General features: G+C 43.0%; 1 protein-coding gene across 1 annotated transcript in view; it reads right to left on the bottom strand.

The window, feature by feature from the left end:
- Positions 1-20,131, bottom strand: part of ncam1a (neural cell adhesion molecule 1a) — a gene marked incomplete at both ends in the record, with an annotated part of 230,163 nt that overhangs the window by 82,709 nt on the left and 127,323 nt on the right. Inside the window, 2 exons of the mRNA XM_084320612.1 lie at positions 2,459-2,639; positions 5,868-5,992. Of these exons, the coding sequence (XP_084176738.1) occupies positions 2,459-2,639; positions 5,868-5,992 (306 nt within the window). The remainder of the gene's footprint in view (positions 1-2,458; positions 2,640-5,867; positions 5,993-20,131) is intronic.

A 20,131-nucleotide genomic window follows, 5' to 3' on the forward strand; every position in this document is an offset into this window, starting at 1 on the left:
GCTCAGTGACCCTTAACCTCTGCTCTCACATCGCTGGTCGGTGACCCTTAACCTCTGCTCTCGCATCGCTGCTCAGTGAACCTTAACCTCTTAACATGCGAGGGCCCACATTTCTGGGGAAATACTACTTCTGGACTACTAACTAACTACTACAAAAAAACGTGAGTAACACGTTTTACTACAACTCAAGTTCAGACCTATGTTACACTATTTACACTATTTCATTAGCACTAAAAGTGAATTATCTTTATTGTATCAGAAACGTTAGCCTCTACTCTCTCATCACTGCTCACTATACCTGACCTAACGTTAGCCTCTGCTCTCACATCACTGCTCACTGAACCTGACCTAACGTTAGCCTCTACTCTCTCATCACCGCTCAGTGAACCTGACCTAACGTTAGCTCTGCTCTCACATCACTGCTCACTGAACCTGACCTAACGTTAGCCTCTACTCTCTCATCACCGCTCAGTGAACCTGACCTAACGTTAGCCTCTACTCTCTCATCACCGCTCAGTGAACCTGACCTAACGTTAGCCTCTACTCTCACATCACTGCTCAGTGAACCTGACCTAACGTTAGCCTCTGCTCTCACATCACTGCTCACTGAACCTGACCTAACGTTAGCCTCTACTCTCTCATCACTGCTCAGTGAACCTGACCTAACGTTAGCCTCTACTCTCTCATCACTGTCACTATACCTGACCTAACGTTAGCCTCTACTCTCTCATCACTGCTTACTGAACATGAACCTAACGTTAGCCTCTGCTCTCACATCACTGCTCACTGAACCTGACCTAATGTTAGCCTCTACTCTCTCCCATCACTGCTCAGTGACCTGACCTAACGTTAGCCTCTACTCTCTCATCACCGCTCAGTGAACCTGACCTAACGTTAGCCTCTACTCTCCCATCACTGCTCAGTGAACCTGACCTAACGTTAGCCTCTACTCTCTCATCACTGCTCAGTGAACACGACCTAACGTTAGCCTCTACTCTCTCATCACTGCTCAGTGAACCTGACCTAACGTTAGCCTCTACTCTCTCATCACTGCTCAGTGAACATGACCTAACGTTAGCCTCTACTCTCTCATCACTGCTCACTGAACCTGACCTAACGTTAGCCTCTACTCTCACATCACTGCTCACTGAACCTGACCTAACGTTAGCCTCTACTCTCTCATCACTGCTCAGTGAACCTGACCTAACGTTAGCCTCTACTCTCTCATCACTGCTCACTGAACCTGACCTAACGTTAGCCTCTACTCTCTCATCACTGCTTACTGAACATGAACCTAACGTTAGCCTCTACTCTCTCATCACTGCTCACTGAACCTGACCTAACGTTAGCCTCTACTCTCTCATCACTGCTCAGTGAACCTGACCTAACGTTAGCCTCTACTCTCTCATCACTGCTCCGTGAACCTGACCTAACGTTAGCCTCTACTCTCTCATCACTGCTCACTGAACCTGACCTAACGTTAGCCTCTACTCTCTCATCACTGCTCAGTGAACATGACCTAACGTTAGCCTCTACTCTCACATCACTGCTCAGTGAACCTGACCTAACGTTAGCCTCTACTCTCTCATCACTGCTCAGTGAACCTGACCTAACGTTAGCCTCTACTCTCTCATCACAGCTCAGTGAATACCTGACCTAACGTTAGCCTCTACTCTCTCATCACTGCTCAGTGAACATGACCTAACGTTAGCCTCTACTCTCTCATCACTGCTCAGTGAACCTGACCTAACGTTAGCCTCTACTCTCTCATCACTGCTCAGTGAACATGACCTAACGTTAGCCTCTACTCTCTCATCATTCACTGCTCAGTGAACCTGACCTAACGTTAGCCTCTACTCTCTCATCACTGCTCACTGAACCTGACCTAACGTTAGCCTCTACTCTCTCATCACTGCTCACTGAACCTGACCTAACGTTAGCCTCTACTCTCTCATCACTGCTTACTGAACCTGACCTAACGTTAGCCTCTACCCTCACATCACCGCTCACTATACCTGACCTAACGTTAGCCTATAGGTGTTTGGTTCAAGACATAAAATAGGTGCCTCTCTTTTTAGGGGCCCACAACCTAACCAGGTTGAGAACCACTGTCTCTGTTATTATCACCCCAGTATGGACCAAAATATGACAGTTCTCCCTTTTTTAGAATCAGGCTTTCAGGATGACAGTGACGGAAATAGTACCTGAATTGACTGAATTGGGCCAAATGACTGAACTCAACTGAGCTACTGTAGCTCCCCCGGTACTTAAAAGGTGTCGAGGAAGAGGCACCCTATCGCGGGGGATCAGAAGGATCCACACAGGTCAGCGTTGGGGTCACGGTGACAGCACCTCTGTTAACAGTATGTGTGTGTGTGTGTGTGTGTGTGTGTGTGTGTGTGTGTGTGTGTGTGTGTGTAGATGCAGGGAGGTTGGGGGTTATTGAGGATAGTGATACCTGGCACGGTGGTTGGTTCTGGGGCGGTCTTGAAGAAGAGCACGGCGGGCTTGGACTTCCCCCGCTGGTTCTCGGCCACGACGAACACCTCGTACTCCGTGTTCCAGTCCAGGCCGGACAGGACCACGTGCTCGCTGCCGCTGGGCAGGCTGATCTCTGGCTTCCAGTCGGACACGTGCTTCTATAGAACCAAGAACACAAGCGGGATGGTAAAGAGAGAGAGAGAGAGAGAGAGAGAGAGATAGAGAGAGAGAGGAGAGAGAGAGAGAGAGAGAGAGAGAGAGAGAGAGAGAGAGAGAGAGAGAGAGAGAGAGAGAGAGAGAGAGAGAGGCTCGTTAGCCCTGTCAGGTGTATGATGTCACGTCATTATTGTGTTGTGTTATGCCGTTACAATGTCTCATGTTATGTTACAATGCATTATGTTAGATTACAATGTGTTGTGTTGTTATATTATGTTAGTGTGTTGTGTTGTTATGTTATGTTAGATTACAATGTGTTGTGTTGTTATGTTAGTGTGTTGTGTTGTTATGTTATGTTACGAGATGTGATGTGATGTGATGTGACATGATGTTATGTGATGTGATGTCATGTGATGTGATGTGATGTGATGTCATGTGATGTCATGTGAAGTGATGTGATGGTGACGTGATGTTATGTGATGTGATGTGATGTGATGTCATGTGATGTCATGTGAAGTGATGTGATGGTGACGTGATGTTATGTGATGTGATGTGATGTCATGTGATGTCATGTGAAGTGATGTGATGGTAAGTAAGTAAGTAAGTAAGTATTTATAAAGCACCTTTCATACATGTCATGTAGTGACGTGATGTTATGTGATGTGATGTGATGTAGTGTGATGTGATGTAGTGTCATGTGATGGTGACGTGATGTTATGTGATGTGATGTGATGTGATGTGATGTGATGTCATGTGATGTCATGTGAAGTGATGTGATGGTGACGTGATGTGATGTGATGTGATGTGATGTGATGTAGTGTGATGTGATGTGATGTGATGTGATGTCATGTGATGTGATGTAGTGTGATGTGATGTGATGTGATGTCATGTGATGTGATGTAGTGTGATGTGATGTGATGTCATGTGATGTCATGTGATGTGATGTGATGTGACGTGATGTTATGTGATGTGATGGTGATGTGATGTCATGTGATGTCATGTGAAGTGATGTGATGTGATGTGATGTAGTGTGATGTGATGTGATGTCATGTGATGTCATGTGATGTGATGTGACGTGATGTGATGTGATGTCATGTGATGTCATGTGATGTGATGTGATGTGACGTGATGTGATGTGACGTGATGTCATGTGATGTGATGTAGTGTGATGTGATGTGATGTGATGTGATGTGATGTCATGTGATGTCATGTGATGTGATGTGATGTGACGTGATGTGATGTGATGTCATGTGATGTCATGTGATGTGATGTGATGTGACGTGATGTGATGTGACGTGATGTCATGTGATGTCATGTGATGTCATGTGATGTGATGTGATGTGACGTGATGTGATGTGACGTGATGTGATGTGATGTCATGTGATGTCATGTGATGTCATGTGATGTGATGTGATGTGATGTCATGTGATGTGATGTGATGTCATGTGATGTGATGTGATGTGATGTGACATGATGTGACGTGATGTCATGTGATGTCATGTGATGTCATGTGATGTGATGTGATGTGACGTGATGTGATGTGACGTGATGTCATGTGATGTGATGTCATGTGATGTGATGTGATGTTATGTTATGTTTAGGCAGGGATTAAAGCAAAAAAAATCTCCTGACTTAACTTTTTTCAGGCCAAGTCTATTCTTATTTTAACCTCCACTGTATTTTTTTTAATAGCGTTAGTGTTTTAAGGGAGCCTACTTGTAGAGCCTACTGTCCTGACTGTGACTATAGACCCTACTGTTGTGGTTGTTGTGCCAGGCAGGGAGGCTGTGTGCTGGAGAGCGTGAATGCAAGTCTTGTGGCTAGCTTCTGATTGATGGCGAGCTAGCACCCTTTTCCCATTACTTTGAACCATGAACTAAAAGGCTTGTTATCATACAAACAAGGGACTAAACACGTTATGCCACAACAATGTGGAACGCCCTACCCACAGCCGTAAATTTTTTTGAATCCTCTGTGTTTCCCACAGGATTTAGTGAGACTGTGGTGGTGGGTGAACCTCTGCCCCTCCAGAGGGGTCCGGGGGCATGCCCCCTCGGATAATTTTTATGTTTTAAAGTTAAATGCATCAATCTGGTGCACTTTGAGAGCAAAATTAAGAGGCTAGATCTATGATGATCTTTGTGCTCAAAACACAAAATCGACTAGACACTAGAGCATACATTTGAGCCATCAAAGAAATTAAGCAAAAGTGGTTACCTGTGTTGAACTAGTTTATTTTTTAGAAGAAAAAAAAATAGACTGGATTACTATTACGACTACTACCACCACCAATACTACTGAAACATCCCTATTGACAAACTTTATAAAAAAAAAAAAGTAAAAAAAAAGTTAATTTTTTTCTTTTTTTTTTCTTTTTTCTTTTTTTTAATATCAATTAAAATATCATATAAATATAATCAAATAGACGGAAATCCGTCTCAAGATGGAACGCTTTAATGCCTGTGTTTAGGGCTGTCAAAGTTAATGCTTTAACTTTGGAGATTAATTTAAATTAATTAAAGCATTAAAATTTATTAATCTAGATGAATCTTTTTTTGTATTTTATTTTTTTATTATTTTTTAAACAAACACATAAACAAACATGACAACACACAATAGGATATACAAATACACATATGCTCCAGCTCGTACCCGCCTCTCCCGGACCCCCCATTGGATAATCCAACCATTATAATTTGTTCCTAACCAGACACTACCATTATATGCTAGCTTTTATTCTCTCCACCACTTCTAACCACATTGCCATTTTGGATTCATTCATAATCTAGATGAATCTATGGAGTGAAACATCTTCAATCTCAGCGCCGCGGATATAAGAAAGAGGTCTAGCTGAGTCAATGTTGATGGTTTTGTTGAACATTTGTATTTCACAGGAGAGAAACTGTATTCAAAGAAAGCTATTATAATAGTCTTTGAATCTAAATATACTTTCTTTGTGTTGATTTTACATTAATTCCATGATTTGGATTTGAACCCAGCGTCTCCAGCGTTGATGGCGAGCGCCTTGCCCACTACACCACCTAGCCGCCCTAGTTATGTTATGTTATGTTATGTTATGTTATGTTATGTTATGTTATGTTATGTTATGTTATGTTATGTTATGTTACGTGATGTGATGTGACGTGACGTGATGTGATGTGATGTCTTGGACCAGATGGTACACAGAGTGGTCCAGAGCGTCACCCCCTGACCCCCGTCATCATACTCACGGCCTTGTATCGGACCAGGTAGTGCTTGATGGGCGAGCCGCCGTCGTCCTGTTTGATCCAGTTGACCTTGAGGGTGTTGTCCCTGGTCAGCGTCTTGGCCTCCAGCTTAGGGGCACTGGGCTCCCCTGCACGGAACACAACCAGGAGGCCGTGGTTAGTTGCCACAGAAACAGCCAAAAAGGTCAATAATATCCTCCTGCCTGTCGCCCTAGTGTCTGTCTGTCTGTCTGTCTGTCTTGTCTGTCTGTCTGTCTGTCTGTCTTGTCTGTCTGTCTGTCTGTCTGTCTGTCTGTCTGTCTGTCTGTCTGTCTGTCTGTCTGTCTGTCTGTCTGTCTGTCTGTCTGTCTGTCTGTCTGTCTGTCTGTCTGTCTGTCTGTCACTACATGCTGTGGAGCAGCCTCCTAACAGAGTTAGTGGTGACTATGCTATTAAAACTACTGAAGCGGTGCTACGTTTCGTGCTCTAGTCCTCTTACGCTCCGGTAACAAGGTGATACTAAAATGGAACACTAAAATGTGACACTTAAAGGTGATATACTAAACAGCGTCGTCTTTTGAAGTGATGATTTGGCACGGAAGATCGCCATACTGTATAGGTTATCGACCGTTTCATCCGAAACGATAACGTCTGCATTGTGTACCGTGATGAGCCTATAATCCCCGCCGTCTCCGATATTCAACTGATCTTCAAAATGAACCTCGGACATTGATTGTTGATTGTTGTTGTTTTTTTTTTACACCGTGGTTCAAAGCTCAAGCGATTTCACCTAATCAACATGTTCCCAGAGGCTTCCCTTTGATTTAGTGCTTCGTACAATGGCTTTGGACGGGAGGGGGGGGGGGGGATTTCTTTTACCCACACACTGCCCCGGAAAAAAGACATGCCTGTCGAGAGGTCAAAGGTTAATCTGATCAATATCTCCACTCTGGCTTAACCACCTTGCCTTAGACATGTTTGAGATCATTGTTATTGTACTCGGTTGCTACTAAAAACGGAGGGCGGTCGTTCTGTGTTCTTATTTTTGTTACTTTTATTTTTTTGTCTGTTCCCGAGTCCAGGTGCATTCGTTTCCTATTTCTAGTTTTTGTTCTGCAAAAAGAACAACAACACAAATGTGGCAATATTTTGGTGTCAATAAAAAGGTTTAGCAGGTTAACCAGCTTGTATGGCACGCGTTCTGTCAGCCAATCTCACCTCACTACTTTTGAGGACTGTAAATGGTCTGTTCTGCTTCATGTATTGCATACCTTATCATTTTAATCGGGTGTTTGTTTGATGTGTGTTTTAATTATAATAAAAAAAAAATCTTTATCTACTTTTTCTCCTCCTTTTTCTGTGATTTTTCTCCCATCCCAATTTACCTCTCGTGCCAATTCTCTCTCCCCTGTCCTGATCGTTGCTCGCATGTGCCCCCCACTGGCCGGTCGTAGGGAGGATAGAAGCCCATCACATGTCCCCTCCGATACATGTGGAGGCAGCCAGTCACATCTTTTCACCTGCCTGCCTGTGTGGGAGGCTCACGCTACCCCCGCTATTTCCTGTCTCTGCCGTGCAGCCGTCCCACAACCGACCTGTAGGAGTCGCTGTCCACAACGTCCAGATTACCACCCATCGACTTCCACCCGCTGACTCTGCCAATTGAGCCAGTATGACGGCCGGCCCAAGTCGGAGGCAACACCGACAGCCAGATTTTTGAACTCTTGCGTTGGTGACGAGCGCAATGTCCGCTGTACCACCCAGCCGCCCGAATTATAATAAATGTTATTCTTTTGTCCCCTTTCCCTGTTACCTCTCGAGAGGCCCTTTTGTCCTCTCTCCAGACCATCGTTGTAAATAAGTAATTTGTTCCTAATTGACCTGCCTGGTTAAATAAAGGTTACATACATACAATAAATAAATCAAAGGGTGATCATCAGGCTATCTTTATAAGCCACATTAGTCAAAGTACTGCTAATAGATTACTAGCATAATTCTGCAGACAAACTGTAGCTTACATTCTGTTTAGGATATTAATCTTGACATTTTGGAGAGAAGGAAGTAGTTAAAGGAACAGCGCAGCATTTTGTGTGAAATACACTTTTCCCCCAGAGAACCAGATGGATCGGTTTCATCCGCGCGTGTCCGTTTTGGAGTTGTTCTTCGCTTTTGATGGAGCTACGGGGCTAGACACGATACGTCTATTTTTCTTCCCCTATAACAGGCCCATTTCCTGACAACGTGCGCGAGAGAATAAAAAGTCATTTATACTTGTATATGGAACGTGCATCATCCTCTGCGACACAGGACGCAATAGTGGTCTGCGGGAAAGAGACATAGCTGCTCCCTCAGACAAGATGAGACGACTACTAATGACAGACGGCAACATTACGTCTCACTGAATGTTGTTTAAGGCAAAGTCTTACCAGGGAAATGGAGATATTGCTCACAAAAACGATCATAGATAATTTTTTTTTTAAACTTGAATGAAATCAAATTTATATATATACATATATATATATTCTTTATATTTTTGTATGTAGCCATTGTATAAGCAGAAAAATAAACAGGGCATTTGTCATTCTAAAATCTAAATGCATGACAAGGAGGGAGACGTCGTCCCTTCCCTTCTCATGTAGCTCCTAGTCACGCATTTCAAATCAAATCCCCCCCGGCCCATTAATCACTTCCCTTTTAATACCTTTAATTAATAAACCCTTAAAAACAGCAGTTTCAACGATTACACAGTTATCAATTCAACATGCATGAAGGCACTCGTATCAGGATCTCGTTGGCGGGCTTTATCTGATTATCTCTTGGAGTGAAGCATGACTGATGCGTACAGCTGTACAGAACACAGTTAGTAATCCCAGTAGAAAATGCAAGCATGTACACAGCAGGGTTAACACACAACAAGGTTATTATCCATGAGCAGCATCTCAGTTATAGGTTTAGTGGTCCTGATGTTACGAGGGAGAGAGAGAGAGCCATTAGGACTGAACAACATGAATTAGAAATATTAAAAACATGCTCTGAAATATACAAACATCACTGTTATTCAATATGTAATGATTTTCTTTTTTTATTCTTTTAATTTTTCAAGGGTTGAGATTTTCATCTGATGTGACAAGAAAACAACTTCCCCAAAAAAATCTAAACAAACAAAAATGAAGTTATACTAATCTGTTATATGTATAGTTGTATATGTGTGTGTGTAGGATATGTTATACTAAGTTATGTACTTGGTACCCACCCTCAGGGATATGTTTAGTCGAACTTAACAGACTTGAACTATAACAAAGGATTATCTGCAACATTATTACACACTCTTGAGTTTGTACACAAATGGGCTAGATCCACAAAGAATGGATTGCACGGTGCTAGTTGCACCCTACTTACAATTCATTATGAATTGAAAATGGGGGACCCTGATGTAAACAAGACGAAAGTCTTTCTCTGGTCTGCATCCCCTTAACAATTGTGTGTATTGAGCCGTACTGTATTCTACCCATTCTACAATCTGTTAATAAAAGTTTCAATCAATCACATTTTTCAATTTATAATGAATTGTAAGTAGGGTACAACTAGCACTGTGCAATCCATTCTTTGTGGATCTAGCCCATTGTCTGAGCAATATCACACTGGACTTAGACTATGTCAAATATCTGATTAATTTTATGATATGATACAAGATACTATGCTAATACAACTAGTATATAAAGCTTGTATCACCAATAGATCCTTAACAAGTGACAACACTGTTTCGGTAAATGTAATGTGATGCTCATAATATACTACTGTTATACTATAATGTATTATATTATACAATATTATATGATATTATACTAAACTAAACTATACTATGCATTTCGTACTTAATTTTGTACTTTAGGTTGTACTTTAGTTTGTATATTGTATATTTTGTATAGTGTTTGGTCTTTATTCTTTTGACTTCTTTACTGTATGAAGCACAATCTCACGGGGCTCATATACAGAACCAAGCATTTCACTGTAATGCACATGTACCTTATATGTGACAAACAAAACAAAACTTGAACTTGATCTCGAACAATACAATACTATATTATACTAGACCATACTACAGTAGTATTATACACACTCGTATCATCTCAAATATATAAAAATGAATGAATATTGTCACACCAGATGATAAAAACAAATAGAAATCCACATTTGTATAGCGTTAAAACGTTTTTCAGGTTTCTGTATCAATACATGTGAATAACACAGGAGGCACAGAGAGGACATACTAGATGCACATGGGACAGACGTGCAGACGGACCTTGTTGTCAGGAGGAGAGACAGCCGTGAGAACCAGAGGAGAGAGAGGAGGTGACGAGAGAGGAGGAGGTGAAGAGAGAGGAGGAGGTGAAGAGAGAGGAGGACAGGAACTCGCATGCAGGAATGAGGGGGTGAACAGTATTTGTTAGTCCATTTAGTAAAACAGAACAAAAACATTTTGAGGTTGTTTATTCAGGAGGAGGAAAGAAAGAAAGAACGGGTGAGTAAACAGAGTTAATAAACTCAAATGTGCGTGCGATGCTGCGCGTGCGATGCAGTTTGCAAACCGTTGCATTTTCACGCCGCTATAGAGTGATGTTTAGATGTGAATAAAAAAAAATAACTAAAAAGTGCAATTAAGTGTGTGTTTTACAGAATGCAGCCAGGAAGTACTACTAATGGTGCTGTCACGGAAATTAGTCGACAAGAAAAATGCTGAGGGTGGTCAGATTTTAGAGGTCAACCTCTCCAACCTTTAATTATTTTAGCCTATATATCCAGCAACTAACATACTCTGAATCTACAAGGCACTTTGGAATGGTAGAAAAGCAAAAGAAGATTCATTAGCTACTGACAAGAAATTAAATATGTAAGCAGTCTTAGCATGAACGGTTGGAGATGGACATAATATATATATATATAAATATAATATATATATATAGGTTGACCAAAAACATAATATAAATGTTTATTGTGGGAGTTCTAATGTCACTATTTGATCTATCAGTGTAATTTTTTTTAATGTTTCTAAATGACCGATGTTGATCTAATGCAACTTGGAGCAAACTAAAAAAAAAAAAATTACCTTCTGTTCACCCAGCGAAGACGACATCAGCAGCACCATGCAAGAGCCACATGACACGGTCATATGTAACGCACGCACATGATTGGTTGAAAGGAAGGTGGAGTAGGGAGGGGAGGGGGGGGGCGGGGTCACATGGAAAATACAACACATTTTAAAATGATGAAAACAAACATGGGTAATAAACAAAACAAGAATGTTAAAGGACAAAATTATACAAAAACAACACAAACAAAACAAATACATGAATAACAGATTATTTTTTGTATTTTTTTTTTTTACACACATTGAATACATACAGAAAATATATACGCACTGAATACATGAAGCATCTGCAGATATTTAAGTTTGGGATGTTGCCGTTAATTTGAGCAAAAAGGCTCTAAATTGCCATTCCACTTAAAAAGATGAGAAAGAAAGGTAAACTATACGCGGCCCAAAAATGCCTCATGCATCCATTTCATTTAAACAGTTTTTCCTCTGATTGATATTCAACGATAAACACAGGATATAAATATTCCAAAAATAAATATCCCCAAATGTACATAAAGCCACTTTAAGACCCAATCCAGAATTGAAACCTCTGGCACTGAAAATGGCCACTGTGTTGTTTTTCTTATGGTTAAAAAACCATTTTCTCCCACCAATTTGAATGAGCTTTTGGTACAACCACGAGTTTGAAATGTATTCTAGGATTCAGTGGATGGGTTACAGTGGAATCAGAAAGATTATTTATCCAACCGTAAAAAAATAAAAAATAATAATAATAATTAAAACCCGGATTGGGGCTAGTGGATCCCTGCTTGCTTTGAACAGAGGAAACCCTGCATTATTTGCAACACTGACAAGCGCTTCATGCTCAGCTAAATATGGCTAATAACACAACAAAGCAGAACAACGTCACATGAAGCGTTAGGGAGAGAGACAGTCTGCAACAGTTCAAGACTATAGACATGAAGCGTTAGGGAGAGAGACAGTCTGCAGCAGTTCAAGACTACATAGAGACATGAAGCGTTAGGGAGAGAGACAGTCTGCAGCAGTTCAAGACTACATAGAGACATGAAGCGTTAGGGAGAGAGACAGTCTGCAGCAGTTCAAGACTACATAGAGACATGAAGCGTTAGGGAGAGAGACAGTCTGCAACAGTTCAAGACTACATAGAGACATGAAGCGTTAGGGAGAGAGACAGTCTGCAACAGTTCAAGACTACATAGAGACATGAAGCGTTAGGGAGAGAGACAGTCTGCAGCAGTTCAAGACTACATAGAGACATGAAGCGTTAGGGAGAGAGACAGTCTGCAGCAGTTCAAGACTACATAGAGACATGAAGCGTTAGGGAGAGAGACAGTCTGCAACAGTTCAAGACTACATAGAGACATGAAGCATTAGGGAGAGAGACAGTCTGCAACAGACCAGGGCTTCAGAGGGAGAAGGATTTGACGCGTTAGGGAGAGAGACAGTCTGCAACAGACCAGGGCTTCAGAGGGAGAAGGATTTGACGCGTTAGGGAGAGAGACAGTCTGCAACAGACCAGGGCTTCGGAGGGAGAAGGACAGTTCACCCTCTGTGACAAACTTGCAAAACTGCACAATTCATAATGTCAGAAGCTGTATTGTTGCGCTGAAATCTGAAAGTCTAATGCAAACCCAGGCCAGAGGAATACATTGTTGAATTGAATTTCCAACACTGTGCAGCTGAACCCTGAACCTGCTTATACACATTTGAAAGACGAGATTAATAAAACATGCACCATTCCACATACTTACTCTTTTGACCTGGCACCAAGTTTAGATTCTATTATTTAGATCGATTATGCACATTTGCGTAACTCAAGGCTTTGTTGTTAAGAGTGCAAACCACACATGAAAGCGATGAGCATTAAATGATGACAGCGTTTTGGTCACGCCAGTTCGACAGGGCCCTCGACTGTATTTCATTAAGTCAGTGAAAAGAACATTAGCAGTGTGTGTACTTGTCCATTAGGCACGTCTAGGAATCCATTCAACTTGTATTTTGTAATTCTTGATGTCGGCGCAAATCCAACACACGGAGGAATTGTAAGAATTATGCGTAATTATGCAACGGCCGTCACGGACACACGCACACATGTGCATCGTCGGCATATCTGCGGATATTCAGAAGAGTCCAGTGTTCAGGGCATTAATCTGCCTACACTCAAAGCACTTAAACGAATACAATAACAAGTCATTATCGGGTCATCCCAGTCATACAGAACGAAGGAAGATGTTTAATATTTAGAAGTCTGTCGGTATAAAGCAGCATTCTGTATATTTTGCACATTGACAGCCTCAGTGAGGATGAGAGGTACATCATCTGTCCTTTCTCCATTACCCAGAATCCTCCTTGTTGGTAAACATCCTACACTCCTGTTCTTCCTACTATACTCTTCCTACTACTGTAGTTATTTTGAAATTCAAAACAAGAGCTTCACGTCAAGGAGGCAATTTGCACATGAAAATAAAATAAAAGTGTCTACAACCAATGTAATTTGTCATACATATATATAGCGTGTGTGTAATAAAGATATTTCTGTATCTGCCATCGAAGCACACGGAATGCTGACTGTGGCGCGCCGCCGTCCAATTATACACAGCGCAGCCGCTGTCATCCTATCAACGCTATAAGCATGTTATCAATCATAAAGCTCCCAGCGAGCTACAGGAACTTCCTCTCCTCTCCCTGGCTGCTCTCGACATCCTCCAGACTTCAACCCTCAAACGTTTGTGTGGATCGCAGTCGGACTACCGTTCGCATCGTCACTAGGGTTGGGCACCGAAAACCGGTTCTAATTAGGAACCGGTTCCTAACTTCCGGTTCTGGAACCGGAAGTAACATACCTGCATTTCGATTCTTAAATTTTTTGTTAATTAATACCCTAGTTACAGTACAGCAACCAAATTAAACTGTATCAAGTCAACTGAAAATGTGAATGTAAAATTTTCAAAAAAAAATATTCTCCTGTGAAATAAGCTGTGACCTGCACCTCAAAGAATCGGAATCGAGAATCGTTCAGAACAGGAATCGATATGGAGAATCGGAATCGGAACCGGAATCGTTCAAATCCAAACGATGCCCAACCCTAATCGCCACCCCGTTCGTTGGCCTCGTTCAAGGTGGCAGCCATGAGGCGCGAGACACCGTGGTGGATGATGAGTGTGCAGCAACACGTGTGGGCCTACTACTTTAGTTCAGGGATAATAATAATAATCATTAAGTACTTAGGAACTAATGAGGAACTATTATGTTAACAAAGTGTGCATTGGCCATCTGTCTCTCAGCGCAGGGAAATCCTTCCAGAATGGCTTCTACTTTGCTCCCCAATAGACCTATCATGTATTCATTATGATGAGTCAGAGGTGCACCCCCCCCCCCCCCCCCTCCCTCACCAGAAATGAACGGTCTTTTCCTTTCCCGTTTACCAGTCATGTTGTCCTTGATGCTGCATGTGGGGTTAATGGGGAAAACTGTGTTTCACCAAAGGATTTTTGTTATAAGGTTCCAATTTCTAAAAAGCCAAATTGCTAACTAACCCTGAATGACTGGATGTTGTGGAGAACGCACCGACACGCTGGTGACGTCAGGTGACCTGATCTGCGATGCTGAGCTAGTTTTGGCTAACTTTTTTTATTTCGGGAAAAAACATCAGTTGAACATTTCAGTTTAAAATATTGTACATTTTCCATCTTTTTTCTTTTCCCCCCCCCTTCTTTCCCCCTTCCCCTCCCTCATTCCCACCCCTTCCCACCCATGGAGGTTGACAACACAAACATATTATCTGCATTACATATAAATAGATTTGGCTAGAGATTTTAACTTTGTTATTACCACTTTATACAATTCTAAATCCCCTGTCTCATCAGAGGAAGGTACAGTATATTAGAAGCTGCAAGAACCACAGGCGAAGCTCGGAGCAATCTATTAATAGTCCGTTCACATTCCTACAGCTGCAGGAGATTCAGGAGAGGTCTATTACACGTTTCACTAAAGAACAATCCATTTGACTCTCAAATCCCTATATTCTACCGGTTTACCTCTAATTCTAAAAGTGAACTATTAGATAAACAATATGTGTTCCTACACTTAGCTATTCCGAGGTACTTGATCACTATTTGTGTCATTGGTTCCCTAGGTACTTGATCACTATTTGTGTCATTGGTCCCCTAGGTACTTGATCATTATATGTGCCCGCCTAAAAATAAAGTGTTACCAATATTTGATAGCGATATAGAACAGCTGTCTTTCTTTGAAGAGTAACTAATAAACATGTAGATATGAGAGCGGCAGAATGGTTACGCTGAGAGAGACTATAGCTAACCACCATACACTCTTAAAACAGATGTGTTGAAACAACATAGGATGTGTTGTCATTCAAAAGGGATGGTTCATATTTTTGGAACCATCGCCCTTTTTGCTTCTTCTTACCAATGATGTTGATTAATAGAGTCCTTTCTCAGCACATTTCATGCTGTTCCTCATACCAGCTCTGGCTAGTTGGCCAAGAACCAATGCAAAGTCAATGGGGTCAAGCTCCTGTCTTTCATATTTGAAGCCTGCCAACGTAATCAGAGCAGCATACAGTAACTGGACCACATACCACTTTAACGTGACCTTTAGAGGTCAATGGGCTGAGGATCGAATGCTCCCAAGCAAGACACAAATGTCATATAAATGTGTACTTTTACTTTTGATACCGTAAGTACATGCAATATCAAATACTTCTCTACTTTTACTTGAGTAGAATTTCGAATGCAGGACTTTTACTATTTTATCTGGGCATTTCTACTTGTACTTAAAAGGTGCTGTAAGTGTTAAGTAGCTCTACATTCTGCCAGCCATCACTGATACAGAGTGTCTGGTCAGTAACATGGGTCTCTCAGTCCCTCCACTCTGCAGTAAACAGTCATCACTGATACAGAGTGTCTGGTCAGTAACATGGGTCTCCCAGTCCCTCCACTCTGCAGTAAACAGCCATCACTGATATAGAGTGTCTGGTCAGTAACATGGGTCTCCCAGTCCCTCCACTCTGCAGTAAACAGTCATCACTGATATAGAGTGTCTGGTCAGTAACATGGGTCTCCCAGTCCCTCCACTCTGCAGTAAACAGCCATCACTGATATAGAGTGTTTGGTCAGTAACATGGGTCTCCCAGTCCCTCCACTCTGCAGTAAACAGCCATCACTGATATAGAGTGTTTGGTCAGTAACATGGGTCTCCCAGTCCCTCCACTCTGCAGTAAACAGCCATCACTGATATAGAGTGTTTGGTCAGTAACATGGGTCTCCCAGTCCCTCTTGCTCTGCAGTAAACACAAAATGAATGTTCTGGTATCCTGTTCCCACCTTATCCAATCAGGAGAGAGAACCCTAGATATTTGTACTTATTTCAAGAAATCTCATCAAGCCAAATTTGCTTACCGCACTGGCAGATTATTTGTACTCGTTTCAAGCACACATTTGCTTATTCATGTCAGACTAAAGTGGGAATGTATTTTCTGTTTACTGCCGAGCGGAGGGACTGGGAGACCCACCCCATGTTACCGACCAGTGACGGCCGTCGGAATGTAGAGATATTATTTCAACGTGTAGAACCACTTAACCCATTTCACTGCTACACTACCAAATGGTTAACCCTTTCACTGCGACAATACAGAAGGTTAACCTGCTACTTAACCAGCTGTAGTGTGATAGTAAAGGGTTAACCTTCTGTAGTGTGTCAGTGAACGGGTTGATATAACAAGAAAATACCAGTTGCAGCACCTTTGAGTAAAGGAACTGTGTACTTCCTCCACCTACCGCTGGTCCACGTGTCGCTTCAACGCATCTGTTGTTGTTAAAGTGTACGCGTGGTCGGGCGCGGAGCCACTACAGGAAGCACTAACAAGGCTACGTTGGGTTATTAGCGCCCTCTTCCTCCTCTTCTTCTTCTTCTCACACACGGCATGCAACAAACCACGTCGTCGTCACACAGTACTGACACCTTCATGCTGTTCTCTCGACACGCTAACACAACATAAATCAGAGCTCCGCACGTCATTTCAAAACCAACAAGCACACTGCGAACACCGTCTGGGGGCGGCCTCCATGACGACGTCTGGTTGTGTTTATCTCCTAGCATGCAGCCTTGTGAGTATACACACTGCACACGGTACAGTCGGGGTATTAGACGGGAGGGGGGGGGGGGGGGGGAGGGGCAGCCTGTACACAGGATGTACTACTCGGGGCTAATGTTAGTGCGTTGACGTTCTACGAGGGTTTCGAGACGGGTCAGCGAAGCCGGTTAGCCGAACCGGCTTAGCTCACCAGCGCTCTGTGCCCCCTCAACCGACGGTAGACTAGGCCGCTATGGCGACAGAACCGACAGTTGGCGATAGAGCCGACGGTTCTGTTCTGTGCTATGTTTCTGTCTCTAGAAGCTGGGTGCTGACGTGGGGGGTCTAAGTGGAAGGCCAAGCAGACACACAATGGCTGGGACACACACACACACACACACGCACGCACACACGCACGCGCACACGCACGCGCACACGCACGCGCACACACACGCGCACACACACTTCACTGCTGGACGTGGACAGGCATACTCACTAAGGGCGATACTGGTTGTGGTTGGAGGAATGGGAGTTGTTGGTTCTGACTGAAAAACTGAAAGATGGTGAGAACATGGTGAGAGCTTACCAACAACAACAACAACAACAACAACAACAGCTGATTCAGGTGCGTCAACACGTTCGCCATATTGATCGGCGTGGTATCATCGGCGTACACATGGACCACAGGACCGCCCATACAGACTGTTACCGGTCCCCCCTCCCCCCTGTCACACAAGGTTCTTTTTGACAAAAAACTTGTTGATAAAGTGTTAATTTATGAACACGTTATGTTAATGTCAAAGTCACAGGCGATCTTCTGTGATATATCAAAAGCCGAAAACTTTATTTTATTACCCAAAAGTGTGAACGCTATCACAGTTCCTCTCCTTCATTACATCCTTTGGAATGAGCGTACAATGGAGTCTAGGATCAAAGTCAATGGCTATTTTAATAAAACAGGCATCAGATAGTCCTAATGGATGCTATGCTGTATTCCCCTGTTTAATATCTGTCAGCCTGTCCCACCCTTTTAGCTACAGTAACATTACAACTATGAAAACCTTCTGTACAGTACAGTACAGTCTTTTCAGTACAGAGGTTCAGTATTCTTAACTTTATGATGGTTTAGTAGCAGTACAGTCTTTTTAGTACAGAGGTTCAATATTCTTAACTTCATGTTGGTTTAGTAACAGTACAGTCTTTATAGTACATAGGTTCAGTAACTTAACTTTATGATGGTTTAGTATCAGTACAGTCTCTTCAGTACAGAGGTTCAGTATTCTTACATTTATGATGTTTTATTTTTTTGTATCCACTTTTTCTCCTCCTATTTTTCTTGTATTTTCCTCCCATCCCAATTTAGTCATTATGCCAATTCCCCCCTCCCCGTCCTGGTTGTTGCACACATTTGCCCCCTACTTGCCGGTCTAGGGAGCCCTGAAGTCTATCACATGCTTCCTCCGATACATAGGAGACAGCCAGCAGCCTCTTTTCGCCTGGCAGCAAGGACTCTCATTGGGTGAGTGTAACGCGTGGGAGGGCACACTCACCTCACCCAGATCCCTTCCTCGCTGTGCAGGCGCCCTGACCGACCTGTAGGAGTCGCTGTTTACAACGACCAGATTACCACCCCACCGGCTTCCCTCCCGCTGACTCTGCCAATTGTGTCAGTATGACGACCGGCCAAGCCGGAGGCACCGCTGACAGCCGGATTCGATACCAGTGTCTCTGCGGTGGTAGACAGACGCTTAGTCCGCTGCGCTACCCGACCGCCATTACATTTATGATGGTTGAGTAGGTATTTATTTGGGATCACTTCAGTAATCTTAAAATCACTGGATGTCTACTGTGTTCCAGGTTTTACTGAGTAAGCTTACTGTAGCAAGGTTACTTTGAGGTAGTGGATGTATACTTTACTTACAAAAATTACAATAAAAGGTGTGACTTCTACAACCAAAACAATCATGGATTTGCAAGTCTAGGTAGGATTAACTGTTTTCTTTTGTCTGTTCATCTGCTGCCTACAGGCGCCCTGACCGACCTGTAGGAGTCACTGTTTACAACGACCAGATTACCACCCTTCGACTCCCCTCCCGCTGACTCTGCCAATTGAGTCAGTATGACGGCCGGCACAAGCCGGAGGCAACGCCGACAGCCGGATTCGAGACCGGTGTCTCTCGCGTTGGTGACGAGCGCAATGTCCGCTGCGCCACCCAGCCGCCCTCAAACATGCACTTTAGCACTTTATTTACATAATTTTAAGTGAGACTGGGTCAACATCTTATGGGGAATCCATGGCCTATTATATCAATTTGTGGGCGCTTGACACACAACGGCGCCTGAGAAGCACAGGTACAGTATACGACAGGTACAGTATACTAAGCCTCTACTGCCTTCGGAGAATAGCGGCTGAACAACAGCCACGTCCTGTAGCGCGTCGTTATCAGCGCGCATTAGTCCTGCGGAGAGCACGTCAGGTACATGGCCCCCGTACAGCGGCCACGGAAAAACTCATTTGGATTGTAATCAAACTGACTGATTCATTGTTCTGGTACGAGCGGCGGCTTATCTGCCGGTTTCCTCAAAGCCCAGAGCATCTGCGCTCCATCAGAGCGTTTATCTGGAGCCGGCCGTACGCAGCTGTGTTACTCCTCCCGGACTCGGCGGTGCTGCTGGGCCCTTGGAATCATCCTAAGCTACCCCCCCCCCCAGCTACGCCCCTGCTCGGCGGTGCTGCGTTTATATACGGGGATCTGTTACCGCCGAGTTCAAAGTGTGTACAGGAAACAAGTGCTGCTGGGACACACTGTCACAACCCTCATTACTGCACCGCAGCTTACGCTTTCACATGGGGACAATAGCAATAGAGAGCGAGAGAGAGAGAGAGAGAGAGAGAGAGAGAGAGAGAGAGAGAGAGAGAGAGAGAGACATACACATGTATATATATATATACACACACACACACACTAAAGTATATTTTCTGAAATAATATTTTGTATACTTTTGTTAACTTTTTATGTATTCAGAAAGTATACTAAATGCGTGTTAAATCAAACCACTTTATATATTAATGAC

Source organism: Notolepis coatsorum (assembly GCF_963971535.1).
Source record: "Notolepis coatsorum genome assembly, chromosome: 8".
NCBI lineage: Eukaryota > Metazoa > Chordata > Actinopteri > Aulopiformes > Paralepididae > Notolepis > Notolepis coatsorum.